Source organism: Stegostoma tigrinum, chromosome 24, assembly GCF_030684315.1.
Source record: "Stegostoma tigrinum isolate sSteTig4 chromosome 24, sSteTig4.hap1, whole genome shotgun sequence".
Lineage (NCBI taxonomy): Eukaryota > Metazoa > Chordata > Chondrichthyes > Orectolobiformes > Stegostomatidae > Stegostoma > Stegostoma tigrinum.
Window position 1 is genome coordinate 20,322,635 of NC_081377.1, and position 13,339 is coordinate 20,335,973.

The 13,339-nt window shown below is 40.4% G+C and overlaps 1 protein-coding gene across 19 annotated transcripts in view; it reads left to right on the plus strand.

Moving 5' to 3' along the window:
* Positions 1–13,339, plus strand: part of macf1a (microtubule actin crosslinking factor 1a) — a 545,346-nt gene that overhangs the window by 285,193 nt on the left and 246,814 nt on the right. For all 19 annotated transcript variants that reach the window (XM_059654271.1, XM_059654278.1, XM_059654275.1 and 16 more), the window contains exons 9-15: positions 1,537–1,656; positions 2,604–2,699; positions 4,247–4,374; positions 6,074–6,167; positions 7,166–7,320; positions 8,920–9,199; positions 13,043–13,171. In XM_059654271.1, the coding sequence (XP_059510254.1) occupies positions 1,537–1,656; positions 2,604–2,699; positions 4,247–4,374; positions 6,074–6,167; positions 7,166–7,320; positions 8,920–9,199; positions 13,043–13,171 (1,002 nt within the window). The remainder of the gene's footprint in view (positions 1–1,536; positions 1,657–2,603; positions 2,700–4,246; positions 4,375–6,073; positions 6,168–7,165; positions 7,321–8,919; positions 9,200–13,042; positions 13,172–13,339) is intronic.

Consider the following 13,339-nt stretch of genomic DNA (forward strand, 5'->3'; position numbering starts at 1 on the left):
ACTTTATTCTGTACACTATACTGCAAATGTGAAATTCAACTTTTATAAAAATTCTCTTTACATATCTGCACTTTCAGGGAAGTATCTATTTAAACTCTTAATCGTTCATCGTTCATCATTCATTGTTCATTCTCAACATTTCATGGCGTTGACTCTGAATTTTTCCATAGAAGTATTGTCCCACTTTCAGCATTCAAGTTATATTTGCCATTTGTCTGCCGGTTCCTTTCTCCTGCTCATCCCTTTTCTAAAGTTAATTAACAGCCCTGTTCACTCCAAATGTTTTAACTTTTGCGTAAACAAAGTTTAAAATGCATTCCTTCTGTCCAAGTTCAAACCCACTATATGTAACAAAATCAAAAGTGGGCCCAGCCCTCCCTTTTTTGGGGCTGGAGTACATCTGATCCTGTTCCAGGCTGAACACCGCTTAGTTTGCCCTATCATTGTTTAATGACTGTTTGTTTGAAACTCTCCTTGCGTAACGCTCTGTTTCTTATCACCTAATATACCTGAACCTCTCCAAGGGAACTCTTGGCATGCTTTATCAAATGCTTTTCTGAAAAATTTTATATGCAGCATGTCTGCAATCTTAGCTATTTAACTAATCCTCAGTAAACAATTAATAAATGTTAAATTTGTCATTAAAAAGATGAATTCCCTGGCTTTGATTTTTTTTTTTGCATTTCTAACTCCTGAACTTGGTTTATTGATGTTAAATAGTTAACCATAGCAAATATATGATGAACAAATCTTTATTTATGTGCTTCATCCTTCTTTTCCTTTCAGAACATGGATCTTGCACAAGCTACTTTAGTCCTTTCTTAGTTCGGGAAGATTGAAAAATTATGGCCATAGATCCAGCTGTTTTGTTTGTTTTGATGTCAAAGCATACAAGCAGCTACGTAAAATTGATAATGATGCCATAAATAGCAATAAACAACTCCAGACTGAAATAATAATTAATACTTTGGGTTTATTTTAATGATTCACTTGTACAACCCAGATTAGGTGGTATATGTGACACTTGTACTGACTCAATTTTTGTTTTATGTGCAGGGTTTTCTAACACTTAACCCTATCTCAAAATTATACGTCACAGAAGGAATATATTCAACTCGGGATTTTAATGAATTTTTTCTTTTTTTAAAAAAAATATTGTTAGCTCACTTCCACCTTTAAAGGCTTATGCACATGAGGCTTCATGTCTCCCTGTTTCTGCCACCTCATGATCTAAATGGCACAATTTTGCTCCCTTATCACAAACTCTTCTAAAATGCATCACTCCATTCTAATTTTCATTAAATTTTATCCACTGTATCTTTCCACATTTTAATTCTGTTTGTCTGAAGTCTGCCCACATCTTTTAGCTACATTTCCAAGTTTCAAGTTCTGAGTAAACGTTACATTTTATCTGCTATTAATGTATATCAAAAAATGGATATCAAACGTTGTGGCTGAATTGATGTGTTAAGTTTTCTAATTGATGTCAGTCATTGTTTAGGCCTTTCTGATTATTATTGCTGCTTTTCTCTCCAGGAGGTTGATTCTAAATGGCAGGAATACCAGAATAAAGTAAACTACCTCTTCCAGTGGATCGGGCAACACATCATACTGACGTCTGATCGAGCTTTTCCACATAATCCTGTAGAACTTAAGGTGAATATTCCAAATCTTCCTGCTATGTCATTATATACAGAACTTGGAGAACAATGCAGTGTTTAAATAAATTCAGATGGCAATAATAATTTTTAGGGTATGCTTTCTTCTGATTCTCAATGTGAACAAAAATGGTGCTGCCAATATTTGTGGAGAATTGTATGCTGAATTCAATCCAATACTTTTACCACCAGTAAATAGAATAACTACCAATTTTTTGATGAAACAAAACAAAAATTGCTAGAGAAACTCAACAGCTCTGGCAGCACCTTTAGAGGGAAGGCAGAGTCGATGTTTCAGGCTCTATACTTTAGAGACTAGGGCAGCCCTCTTCTGGGGAAGGGTCACTGGACCTAAAACGTTGACTCTGCTTTCTGTCATAAATCTTCCCAAACCTGCTGAGTTTCTCCAGCAGTTGCTGTTTTTGCTCTGGATTTCCAGCATCAGCAGTGGATTTGAAGTTCACTGGAAGTGAAGTGATTTTAATGTTTGACTCTGATTTAAAATAATTTATCTTGCTTTTGACTTTTTAATCTATTTCTTCATGTATCAAACTCTTGTCTGATTTGTGCGACTATATTTAAATTCACTGTGCAGATTTACCACTTCTAGATGAAAAGTGTTTGACGGAATACCAGAATTTTGACTATAAATTTTGGAAAGAGGAAATAAAGTGGAAAACAAGTCATACTCAGTGAAAATCCTCTTAAAATGAATTAATCTTAGTGTTATTTACTTAAGCTGTAGAGTAGTTGGTTGTCTTTTTGGTTGAAGGAGAAAGTTAGTTGTGGGAGCAGTTGTGTAGAAACTGAAAAGGTATATTCTTGGAATTATTTTGTATACAAAAAACAATTTTTGCTTTCGAAAATGTGAAATGGTGCAGTAAGCTTTTTGGATTTAGTCATGGAAGCTTTAACTGCTGATTCCTTTTCTCTTTCTTTCCACAGGCACTTTATAATGAATATGTACATTTTAAAGAAACTGAAATACCAGCAAAAGAAGCAGAAAAGGCACAAATACAACATTTATATAAATTATTTGAGGTAAGAGGTTGGGACCAGAAACTGGGTTGAGCATAAATTAAAAGGGAAACTAGGGAATTACAGACTAGTTAGCCTGACATCTTCGGTAGGGAGATTGTTAGAGCCTGTAATCAAGAATTGAGTTACTGATCACCTCAAATTTTCAAGTTACTCAAGAGTCAGTATGGACTCAAAAAGGGTAGGTTGTTCTTGACAAACCTCACTTTTTGAGGATGTGACAAAGGTGGTGGACCAATGTAAGCTGATACATGTTGTGATATAGACTTTCAGAAGGCTTTTAATGAAGCTTTATACAAGAGGATGTTAGCAATGATGGAAACCCAGGGAACTAAGGGAAAATTACAGGAATAGATAGGTAATTGGTTGAGTGGCAGGAAACAGAATTTGAATAACGGGGTACATAACAAATTGGCAAGATATAACAGGCATTCTGCAGGAATTGTTTAGAGCATCAATTATTCAGTTATTATAAAATACTTTGGATGATGGCTTAAAAAGTCAAATGTCTAAAGTTGCCAATGACACAATTGGGCAGCTTTGTAGATAGTGTTGACAACAGCATAAAATGACAACAGGATATTGATAGATTAGGTGAATAGGCAAAGCTGTGGCAGATGTGTTTTCATGTAGGCAAGTGTGAAGGTCTCCATTTTGGACCAAAAAAGGATAAGCCAGAACTTGTATTGTTAGCATTCGGTGGACGGCTAATCTGACTTTTGGTGGTGGGTGGGGGGGTGGGGGGTGCGTTCAGATACCTAGATGTTTAAAATGACCTGAACAAGTACAGAAAATAGCCATGGAGGATAATGAAATGCTGGACTTGTCTCTGAAGAGCTGGAGTATAAGAATGCAGATGTTATGCTGCAGTTATACAAAACCCTTTGACCCTACTTGGAGTACTGTGAGCATAGCTGAGCATCACATCTTAGGAAGCATGGCCTACTACTCTTCCTGAAGTGTGATCTGACAACTTGTGGTTTAACTCTCTAGTGATCTAGCAGCACTTTTGGACAGGGCCACTGAGCTGTAGGTACTATACGTGGAGGACAACCAGTAGGGTTGGCTTGCTTGAGAATCAAGAATCCAAAGAGCCTAAATATGGCAAGAGTATATGCAGAGATTGAAAAGCGGTCAGCTGCTGTACTTATTCCTCTCCTACCAACATTAAGAATACCTTTCCTAACACCGCATCATGAATAGGGTTTCTTTTGGAATGACTCCCTCCTGTGATCTTTTCTCAGGATTGTTGATTTGACATCTCAGCATGAATGCATGCTAGAGGCTGTCGTTGCGCACAGCCCAACTTGACAACAAGGCCTCAAAACAAACTTTGACACCCCGCTACTTCCACAGAATTTGCCCAAACGATAACCTACTTTCTTATAAGGCAAAAGCATGACCACTTCAGTGGCGGATGTACCTGCAAATAGGCCCTTTGATCACGATCCAATTTCTAGGTCTGGATCTTAAAAAGGCGGTATTTTTCTTGCACAGAATATCTGTTTCTGTATTTGGGAACTTAGGCAATATCTGTTTCTTTTCCTTAGGTTTGGATAGAGTTTGGTCGAATTTTGCTTCCCCAAGGATACCACCCCAACGATGTAGAGGAAGAATGGGGCAAACTGATCATTGAAATGTTGGAGAGGGAGAAAGCCCTCAGACCTGCAGTCGACAGGTTTGTTTATTAATGATTATTATGTTTTCAGTTTTGCAAGCAAACAGAATCAGTAATAAAAATGAAATTTCTACACCACGCCCACCAGAATAACCCACTGGACTATATGAATGCTGAATTTGTACAATTGTTACCAGTACTTTGGTGAAATGGAATTTATGACCATTTGAAAGCAATTTTTTTAACCATGTCTTAAGATAGGAGTGAAAAGGTCCTTTTGCATTAGCAGCTCTTGATTATTGGTATATGTCAGTGAAATAGAATTGATTATATTGCCAATTCTCAGTAAGCAATTCTATCTCTGCAATAGTTTGTTCCTTGTTTTGCATTTGCAATGTCCGTATCATTATTAAAACGATCAGGATGGTATAGTTGTGGTAAGTAGATTGGGCCTGACACAGCAGCACACTTGGATTTTACTAATATTAAATTGCTTTTAAATTGGTTTAGAAAAGTGCGATGCTCCACAACTGCAAGTAATTTTACATTATCCCATAGTGATTTTGAAAAGACTTGGAGTTGTATGATTATACCAGTACCAGTGAGACATCAGACACTGGAAATAAAGTAATATTATGTATTACTCAATATTAAATAATAAGTATTTTGAATTCTGTGTTCCTCTTACTTTAAGCTTATTTTGTCTACTGTATTTGGAGTATTTAACAACTTGAAAAATAATAAATATAAAACTAATGAATGGTATTTTAATTTTACTGTTTACGAAGGGCTCCATGTTTTTTGCCTTTCCCTTCACCTAAAAAGCACTATCGGCCAAGTCACAGACTGTGTAGGCAGGACTTCTTGGCAGCATTGTACCACTATATTGGTGATAAATTCAAAGATTTAGAACTCCAGCAAAACAGTTAGTAAGGAACTGAAGCTGAGGTATGATTAATTAAAGCACCTTAACCTGCACCGACCTACATGTTCTTATTAAGAAACTAGATATCAAACCAAAGATTCAGCAGGAAGACTAGCAATAGTTTTTGAGGCAGTGGCCTAGTGGTATTATCCTGTTAATCTGTTACGCCTGTTAATCCAGACAACGTTCTGGGGACCCAGGTTCGAATCCTGCCATGGTGGTTTTTGAATTTAATAATGTATCTGGAATTAAAATCTAATGATGCCCCTCAATCCATTTGCCAATTGTTGGAAAAACACATCTGGTTTGCTAATGTCTGTTAGGAAAGGAAACTGCCATCCTTACCTGGTCTAGACCCACAGCAATGTGGTTGACTCTGAACTGCACTCTGGGCAGTTGGGGATGGGCAATAACTGCTGCATAGCCAGCAATGCCATCATCCCCTGGATGGATTTTAAAGAAAAAGGCAATAGTTTGTATAGTACAGTGTAGCAAAGATTTATTGACATTGCAATAGATAAATAATACAGCATGTTCAGAAGTCACATTTCTATGCTAATCTTGGTATATCATAAATTGTTGAGATGTGAAGCCCATTTTCAAGAAGTGATGCCATGTTGTGGTGAGTAAATGTAAATCTTTTTACAGTGAAGTGAATATGGACACAAATATGATAGACAATTCAGCATATTTCAAAATGTTGTATCCAATGAAATGGATGAAGTAGACATGCTGTAGTGGCCAGGTTTTCCAAACAATAAATGTGCTCTAAGGCAGTATAGAAAGCCATATGCTTAGTGTAAAGTTCATTTCTCCCTCCATATCCTTTTCCAGGCTGGAACTATTACTGCAGATTGCCAATAAAATCCAAAATGGAGCTTTGAACTGTGAGGAAAAAATAACATTGGCCAAAAATACTCTGCAAGCTGTGAGTAGCGGTGACCATTACAGACATAACTTGAAATATCTCTCTTTTCCGATTTGTGTATGTATAATACAAAAACAAAAGTGCTAAAAATACTTAGCAATAATACGAACTGCAGATGCTGAAGAATCCAAGATAACAAGGTGTGGAGCTGGATGAACGCAGCAGGTCAAGCAGCATCTTCAGAGCAGGAAACCTGACATTTCGAAAGGGTCTGAGCTTGAAACGTTAGCTTTCCTGCTCCAAAAATGTTGCTTAGCCTGCTATGTTCATCCAGCTCCACACCTTGTTATCACTGCTAAAAATACTCAGTCAGGTTTGTGCAGAGAGTAAATGTTTCCGATCTGTGACCTTTCATCAGAACTGACAAAGTCTAAAAATGTAATAGTTTGAGCAAGTGATAAGGGGAAGAATAGGGGAAAAATAACAAAAAGAAGATTTGTGTAGAGGATCGAAGATATTAACTATTGAGGTTTTGTGATACAAGATTAAAGGGAGTAGTAATGGGGCAGTTTTTTTTAAAAATAAGTCTGTCTAGAAGTATGAGCAATAATATACTGCGTAGCTGCCATTTGAAAACCAGGTTGGCAAAGTAAACAAAATAGAGGCAGATGTTATGCTCAGAAGGCTGTATAGTGGTTAAATGAAAATGTGCTGATAACTAAGTCTTGAGTTTCATTTGAATACTGTAGCAGATGTAGGACAGAATTGTCAGAATGAAAGTAAAGTAGTGAATTAGAATGGAAACCTTTTGACTTAATGGCAGTGTTCTGCGAACTGAATTTCCTAGTGTAGCAGGAACTATATCATGGGCAGCAAATAAAAATTAATGTTTTCTACAGTCATGGCATTCAACTACAGTCTACATGATCACATCTCATGAGCTGGATTAATGATTATTTTCCCCACTAACCAATAAGCTTCTCAAATTAAAGTCTTGCAAGTCGTTGTCACAGATGCATGAGTTTAATTTAATGTATTTCATCTTTTTATTCCCCCAGGATGCTGCTCACATAGAGTCAGGCCAGCAGGTTCAATATGAAACTGAAGTACTTCTGTACTTAGAGGAATGTGAGCAAATAATACGGCAGCTTCAAATTGATGTGCAGATTCTGAGAGATGAGAAGTATTATCAAGTGGAACAGATTGCAATGAGGTGAGTATTTTTCTTTTGATAGCAGCATGTTTATTTGGACCAATACATGCATTCCATGTGAAGTAATGCCACCAAATAAGAGAACACGAAACAAAATTGTTGTCCTTTCATTAGAAATGCATACATATTTACTAACAACAGGTGAGGGTCGTACTTTCCCTTGTACCACTGTCTGTTTTTCAGTGATAAATGCAATTATGACTTCTGGTTTTTTGCACTTTGTTTCTTTAAACAGGGCGCTACAATCCTCAACTTTCAATGTAATTGTGTAATTGATGTTTAAGCTGTTGAATATTGTCTAGTATCATTTTTGTGTTTGTAATATTTAAAAGGAAATTGTGAACTATTAATCTGATAAATTGTTACTTAGAGATGTTTCCGAGTTGCATTATGAAATTTTGCTCACAGTCTGACAAGATTGTGACTGAAATAATACCGCAACTAAAGTGCAATTAAGTCAAGTGTTTAGAAAATCAGGGTGAACTTGTGTAGTCTGCTTAGTGGAAACTGAAGTGGCAAGGATAAGATATTGTTTTAGCTCTGGATACCAGACCTGCAGCCGACTCGGAAGCGTATGGAGCTATAATATATTTAAAAAGGGCATTTTTATGCTTATTGAAGTACAGAATTGTGGGTGAGGGATGATGGAAAGAGCATTTTTGTTTCAAGCACTCAGTTCCAGCTTTGCGTTCTACCAGATTTGATAATGTGCGATCATGTTATCAACATACGTTTCTTTCTACTTCAATAACCTATTTATTCTCAACTATAAGTTAACCTTAATTTTATCAATTCACCATTTCAATGCCCTTGAGCTGGCTTTGAATTTGGAAATATATAGCTGATTTTCTGGTAAAATTGTGTGCAGTTGTTGCATTTGTGTATCCACACAATTAGAACTAGGTTAAGATTATCAAAAGATCTTTAACACAGATCTTTAGAGTGCAGAATATTTTCTCATCAACCTGTTCAGAGATGTTATTACCTCTGGAGCAGGTATGACTTGAACCCAGGCCTCCTGCTGTAGAGATAGGTACCCTACACTACACCACAAAAACCCTATTAACTGTCTCATTTAACTGTGTTAAATACAAATGAGGCAGGCCTACACTGATTGTTCAGGACATTTGCCATGGAGTCACATGGCATCAGATCAACACTGAAATGTATAATGTCACAGTACTCATTTGTGTGACAAGCTGAATATCTTTTTGGTTTGATGATAACACATTCTATTTGTGGAGAATACCACTTGTTTACTGCCAGGTGGAAGCATGAGATGGTTAGCTTCAGCACTTATTCATACTGATTATTCTACCCTCATGCTGTATAAGTTGTTTCTTCTACTGAAGTTTTTTTGGAGCATTTCAATTCTGACAAGTACAAGTAGTATCAGCTTCATGACATTTTAATAATGTTAACACAACACATCATTGAAGGTGAAAGGTGACTTTTAATTAGCATTTCTGCATTAAGACTGCCATGCTTGTCATATTAAAACAGTAATGTTACCTAATGACTTTGATATACTGGCATAAGTCAGGCCATGTTGACATGTCCATGAAGCCTTGATTGCACATTTTATCTTTTTGTTCACAGAATTATTAAACTACAGGATGAGCTTGTGGCATTGAGACTTGAATGCACAAACTTGTACAGAAAAGGACATTTTATCTCCTCCACAGAGCATTTGCAACCTTTGAACTTGACTGTCACTGACTTAACAACTGATGTCTGTTCAGGCACTTTGCATGCCACTTCCCTTATGGGGTTTAAAAAGCCCATGACAAGATCAGAATTGATTGCAGTCTCTTCAACACAAGATGAAGGAAACCTGAGATTTGTCTATGAGCTTTTGGCTTGGGTGGAGGAAGTGCAGGTACTGTAAAATTCTTCAGTTATGCAAGTCAGAATGGACTGCACTTACGCAAGCTAAGGTTTCATTGTTTTGAATTGTTTGCAAACTTTTGTGAAAATGAGTTTTGGCTATTTTGTACTCCTATCCTTAGAAACAGCACAGTTGTTGGCTGTTGTTGGGCTATGTCCATACCCCACAATTATTATTCAACTAATAATTAAATTGAAATGGAAAAAGCCTCAAACATTTTCCAATTTTTGATTCTACAGTTAGTTATAAGCATTGCTCACAGTCAAGGAAATCCCTGTGGCTGGTATCAGCAATCTAACTTTCTCAGGCTTTCAAAGCTGTAATATCCTCTCGGCTACATGGTGTCATGACCAGGGAATATAATCTTGGATTATCTCCTGGGCATTAAAAATTTAAGATTATGTATGCCTTTTCTAAAGAAAAGAAGGTACAGCCTAAAGAGGAGTTTGAATGTAATGACGCACCTATGCGGTCAGAGAAATCTCAAACAGACACAAAAGGAAGAGATGGTGAGAGTCTGTCTTCTCAACCCCTTCTAAGCAAGAAGCCATTTCCTGCAGGAATGTTGTGTGTTTTATTTGTTTTTCAAAGACATACAAAGGCCAGGATGGAATGCCAACTTCAAATCTGGCCTCTGTATTTAGTGGCCTGATGTCCTAGTAAGTACCTTCTCAATTTGAGTGTGACCGGCCAGCTACTGTTGAAAGGAACCAGCACAAAAGAATTTCAATCTTCCTGAAAGGCCCAGAATCTTGATATTGATGGTTCGTCTATTAATGTCAACATTACCATTAACATTACTGCAGTGGTTGCAGAATTAATTTTTGTCTACTCTTCACAAAACAGCTGAGATGATCCATAGTATCAGAGATAATGGGAACTGCAGATGCTGGAGATTCCAAGATAATAAAATGTGAGGCTGGATGAACACAGCAGGCCAAGCAGCATCTCAGGAGCACAAAAGCTGACAAAAGCTGAGGATGAAGGTTCTAGGCCCGAAACGTCAGCTTTTGTGCTCCTGAGATGCTGCTTGGCCTGCTGTGTTCATCCAGCCTCACATTTTATTATCTTGAGATGATCCATATATCTTTTTCAACTCTTGTATTTTATTTGGACTTCCTTCTGTCTGTGTGTGTGTGTGTGTGTGTGTGTGTGTGTGTGTGTGTGAGTGAGAGAGAGATCATTTTCTTTTGCATTTAGTAAGAAACTCTTACAATTTCAAGATAGTCTTACTAAAATGTGCATTCATTTTGTCTGGGTGGGAGGGGATTGTTCTTTAAATTAACTTTGTGACCAGCTGAGGAAGAAGGTGAATCAAGGAGGGAAGCAAGTTCATCCTTTCTCACCCAGAAGCTTAATAATTGGGCATCTTGCCTGGAGCAATTCCAATGTCAAATAGTTAGTTTAGAATTGAAGATAACAAAGTGTGAAGCTGGATGAACACAGCAGGCCAAGCAGCATCTCGGGAGCACAAAAGCTGACTTTTCGGGCCTAGACCCTCCTTCAGAGAGGGGGATGGGGTGAGGGTTCTGGAATAAATAGGGAGAGAGGGGGAGGCGGACCAAAGATGGAGAGAGAAGAAGATAGGTGGGGAGGTAAGGAGGGGAATCGGTCAGTCCAGGGAAGACGGATAGGTCAAGGAGGTGGGATGAGGTTAGTAGGTAGGAAATGGAGGTGCGGCTTGGGATGGGAGGAAGGGATGGGTGAGAGGAAGAACAGGTAAGGGAGGCAGAGACAGGCTGGACTGGTTGTGTGGTGCAGTGGGGGGAGGGGACGAACTGGGCTGGTTTTGGGATGTGGTGGGAGAAGGGGAGATTTTGAAGCTGGTGAAGTCCACATTGATACCATTAGGCTGCAGCGTTCCCAAGCGGAATGAGTTGCTGTTCCTACAACCTTCGGGTGGCATCATTGTGGCACTGCAGGAGGCCCATGATGGACATGCCATCTAAAGAATGGGAGGGGGAGTTGAAATGGTTTGCGACTGGGAGGTGCAGTTGTTTATTGCGAACCGAGCGGAGGTGTTCTGCAAAGCAGTCCCCAAGCCTCCGCTTGGTTTCCCCAATGTAGAGGAAGCCACACCGGGTACAATGGATACAGTATACCACATTGGCAGATGTGCAGGTGAACCTCTGCTTAGTATGTAAAGTCATCTTGGGGCCTGGGATAGGGGTGAGGGAGGAGGTGTGGGGGCAAGTGTAGCACTTCGTGCGGTTGCAGGGGAAGGTGCCAGGTGTGGTGGGGTTGGAGGGCAGTGTGGAGCGAACAAGGGAGTCATGGAGAGAGAGTGGTCTCTCCCGAAAGCAGACAAGGGTGGGGATGGAAAAATGTCTTGGGTGGTGGGGTCGGATTGTAGATGGCGGAAGTGTCGGAGGATGATGCGTTGTATCCTGAAGTTGGTGGGGTGGTGTGTGAGAACGAGGGGGATCCTCTTTGGGCGGTTGTGGCGTGGGCGGGGTGCGAGGGATGTGTAGCGGGAAATGCAGGAGATGCGGTCAAGGGCGTTCTCGACCACTGGGGCGAAAGTTGTGGTCCTTCAAGAACTTGGACATCTGGGATGTGCGGGAGTGGAATGCCTCATCGTGGGAGCAGGCGCGGCGGAGGCGGAGGAATTGTGAATAGGGGATGGAATTTTTGCAGGAGGGTGGGTGGGAGGAGGTGTTTTCTAGGTAGCTGTGGGAGTCGGTGGGCTTGAAGTGGACATCAGTTACAAGCTGGTTGCCCGAGATGGAGACTGAGGTCCAGGAAGGTGAGGGATGTGCTGAAGATGGCCCAGGTGAACTGAAGGTTGGGGTGGAAGGTGTTGGTGAAGTAGATGAACTGTTCGAGCTCCTCTGGGGAGCAAGAGGCGCTGCCGATACAGTCATCAATGTAACGGAGGAAGAGGTGGGGTTTGAGGCCTGTGTAGGTGTGGAAGAGGGACTGTTCCACGTAACCTACAAAGAGGCAGGCATAGCTGGGGCCCGTGCGGGTGCCCATGGCCACCCCCTTTGTCTGTAGGAAGTGGGAGGAATCGAGAGAGAAGTTGCTGAGGGTGAGGATGAGTTTGGCTAGGTGAACCATTGTACCCGGTGTGGTCTCCTCTACATTGGGGAAACCAAGCGGAGGCTTGGGGACCACTTTGCAGAACGCCTCCGCTCGGTTCACAATAAACAACTGCACCTCCCAGTCGCGAACCACTTCAACACCCCCTCCCACTCCTCAGACGACATGTCCATCATGGGCCTCCTGCAGTGCTACAATGATGCCACCCGAAGGTTGCAGGAACAGCAACTCATATTCTGCTTGGGAACCCTGCAGCCCAATGGTATCAATGTGAACTTCACCAGCTTCAAAATCTCCCCTTCCCCCACCGCATCCCGAAACCAGCCCAGCTCATCCCCTCCCCCCACTGCATCCCAAAACCAGTCCGGATGTCTCTGCCTCCCTAACCTGTTGTTCCTCTCACCCATCCCTTCCTCCCACCCCAAGCCGCACCTCCATTTCCTACCTACTAACCTCATCCCACCTCCTTGACCTGTCCGTCTTCCCTGCACTGACCTATCCCCTCCTTACCTCCCAACCTATATTCTCCTCCCCACCTATCATCTTTTCTCTCCATCTTTGGTCTGCCTCCCCCCCCCCCCCCCCCCCCCTATTTATTCCAGAACCCTCACCCCATCCCCCTCTCTGATGAAGGGTCTAGGCTCGAAACGTCAGCTTTTGTGCTCCTGAGATGCTGCTTGGCCTGCTGTGTTTATCCAGCTTCACACTTTATTATCTTGGATTCTCCAGCATCTGCAGTTCCCATTATCACTGATACTAGTTTAGAATTGATGCATGTTTTTGATTCCACAGGTAAGGCTTGATCGAGCTGAGTGGGGCACTGACTTGCCTAGTGTGGAGATACAGCTTGATAACCACAAGACAATCCACACTGCGGTAGACAAACTGGAATCTAGCCTTAAAGAAGCTAAAATCTATGAAGTAAGTTCGTTCTTCCACGTTTATGTCTCAGTAATTCAGGCATGTGTATTTCACGACCATGTGACTATATCAAAACTCTAGCTACCAGTTGCATTCTAAACTTCTGCTAAATATCACTATCTTTTAGGCAGGGACTTTGTGTAGATCTTAACAAAGGCCTCCTCTTTG